General features: G+C 45.6%; 1 protein-coding gene across 1 annotated transcript in view; it reads right to left on the bottom strand.

Annotated features, from left to right (window-relative positions):
• Nucleotides 1-1,932, bottom strand: part of unc5a (unc-5 netrin receptor A) — a 610,423-nt gene extending 608,491 nt beyond the window's left edge. Inside the window, exon 1 of the mRNA XM_046325030.1 lies at nucleotides 1,391-1,932. Coding sequence (XP_046180986.1) covers nucleotides 1,391-1,490 — 100 coding nt within the window. The 5' untranslated portion in view covers nucleotides 1,491-1,932. The remainder of the gene's footprint in view (nucleotides 1-1,390) is intronic.
• Between the last annotated feature and the right edge of the window lie 568 nt (nucleotides 1,933-2,500).

The following is a 2,500-nucleotide window of genomic DNA, read 5'->3' as shown; positions in this document are numbered from 1 at the left end:
GAGAGGACAGGAGAGGAGAAAGAGGAGAGGAGAGGAGAGGAGAGGAGAGGAGAGGAGAGGAGAGGAGAGGAGAGGAGAGGAGAGGAGAGGAGAGGAGAGGAGAGGAGAGGAGAGGAGAGGAGAGGAGAGGACAGGAGAGGAGAGGAGAGGGAGAGGAGAGGAGAAAGAGGAGAGAGGAGAGGAGAGAGAGAGGAGAGGAGAGGAGAGGAGAGGAGAGGAGAGGAGAGGAGAGAGAGAGGACTGGAGAGGAGAGGAGAGAGGAGAGGAGAGGAGAGGAGAGGAGAGGAGAGGAGAGGAGAGGAGAAAGAGGACTGGAGAGGAGAGGAGAGGACAGGAGAGGAGAGGAGAGGAGAGGAGAGGAGAAAGAGGAATGGAGAGCAGAGGACAGGAGAGGAGAGGAGAAAGAGGACAGGAGAGGAGAGGACAGGACAGGAGAAAGAGGGGGAAAAACGTGCTGTCAGATGCTTCTCTGCATCACTCAGCATAGCAAATTCCCCCATTCATGAGAACTCTTACAAATGGCTTAACTAAGTCTGCACCTCGCCAACGCACGTTTTAAAAACAGCTATGCGTTTCAAGGCACATTAAGGACTGTTTTAACCACTTGGGTTATCTTATAAACTAAAGAATCATCAATAGTTTAACATGTGTCTTCTTCAGAAGAAACTGGTTTCGACTACAGTGTGTGACGTGCTGATAGGTACTGAACTTTCATCTCGAGACGGATATATCTGCTAATAAGTGTCGCTTTTTTTCATCCATGGCACCGGATCACTGGTTCGGCTCGTGCGCCAGCATGTCTTCTGTCCCGTTAATATACAATGCGCCATGAAATTACTGGGGAGCTGCACGAGACAGACAATCAGACCTCTGAAGCCTACAACACGAGTGGCACTCGTTGCCTTGCGCGCACACACACACACACATACACATACGCACACACACACACGTGTCAGCAGCATTAATAATGTAGCGGTAATGTCACCGGACTGCTTGGATTGTTTACTGGTAAATTGAGATGGAACCAACCGAACAGATCATCATTGAGAAAATGAATCGTTTTATGAACGGAGTCCCCTCGCCTCTATAACCTTGAACCGCTAATTGACGAAGATTGGGTGGAAAACAGTACCTCATAGGGAATATCAAACGAATGCGTAATAAGGACATAGACCATGGGGTTGGGAAAAACACAGCCAGTCCGACAGAAAGAACGTGTCAGATGTACTTAGACTGAGTACATTTATTTACCATCCCATCAAATGCCACAATGCCTTTATGTTATGTGATTGTGAACACGAAGGCCTTTACATTAAAATCATCTTTCAGAATGATAACGCAGTGAAGTTGAAGCAGGGCCATATGATAAAAATATATACATTGAACTCACCAATGCAGGTAAATCCAGCGAGGAACAGCCAGCTGAGCATCACCAGCTTGGCCGTGCTGTATCTCCCGCGGACAAAGGGAGTCAGGTGTAACGGCACCATCGCTGCCGTAAACTCCTCGCACTTCTTCCGTTTAACTTTCGAAAGACAAAAATAAATCAGGAATGAATGAGCAGTAGTAAAGTAGTACACGGATTTGTGTGTCCGCTTGTTTTGTTCTCCGGGCGTCTCTTTACGCCGATAGGAAGCGCCTCTGCATCAAAGTCCAGTTGGCTCAGTAGCTGCAGCACGCATCCTTCAGGTCCACTACCTTGACCATTACATTGGTGTCCCCGCAGCGCGCCTTGGTTGCTAGAAACAACGCAGCATCACAGGTGTGGTAATAAACACTCAGTTCTGCTTTCTTTCTCCCTTCGCTGTTTCTCTCTCTCCTAGTCCTCTTCTCTGTTTCCGTATCTTTCCAAAGCCGCTATCCGTGTAGCAGGGCAGCGGTTGAATGTGTTCCACGCCTCGGTTGTGTGCTCTTATTACCTCCTTCGGAAGGAATACCTGCAACCGAATAGGGAAATTGTATAAATTGGCATTAGAGTATCAACATCTGCTTCCACAGCAATGCAGGAGCGGAGCGGTGTGCCAAAACCAGGAGTGGATCCATCATCGTCCGGGAATGGAGTGACTTTAAGAGCCCTATAATATCCTCTAATTAGGAATGGGCTGTGTTATTATCAGGACAACCCCGATCAACACCATTTAAACTGCATACATATATGTTTCATATATGGTCAATTTATTTTATCAACGGTATTCAAAGTCTTTTCTTTTACAATGTTTAATTGGTCTACACATTCTATGTAAAGGCAGGAAGTTAATAATTTATTTTACAATGTTTAATAGGTCTACACATTCTATTTAAACAAAGTTAATGATTTATTGGCAGGTGAAGTCATCATTTTGCCTTTTCTTCCATGTTTAAATATTCACGTGACAATGTGCATGAAATGAGAATTATAGATGGGTCATCGTTAACAGTAAACAGTATGATATTAAACAGTAACTCTGTTCAACAGTAACGCAGATGCCATATAACTCTGGACTGCACTCTTCTCTGTCTG

The sequence above is a fragment of the Oncorhynchus gorbuscha genome, linkage group LG23 (assembly GCF_021184085.1).
Source record: "Oncorhynchus gorbuscha isolate QuinsamMale2020 ecotype Even-year linkage group LG23, OgorEven_v1.0, whole genome shotgun sequence".
NCBI classification, from domain to species: Eukaryota; Metazoa; Chordata; class Actinopteri; order Salmoniformes; family Salmonidae; genus Oncorhynchus; species Oncorhynchus gorbuscha.
This window is presented reverse-complemented; position numbering and strand designations above follow the sequence as displayed.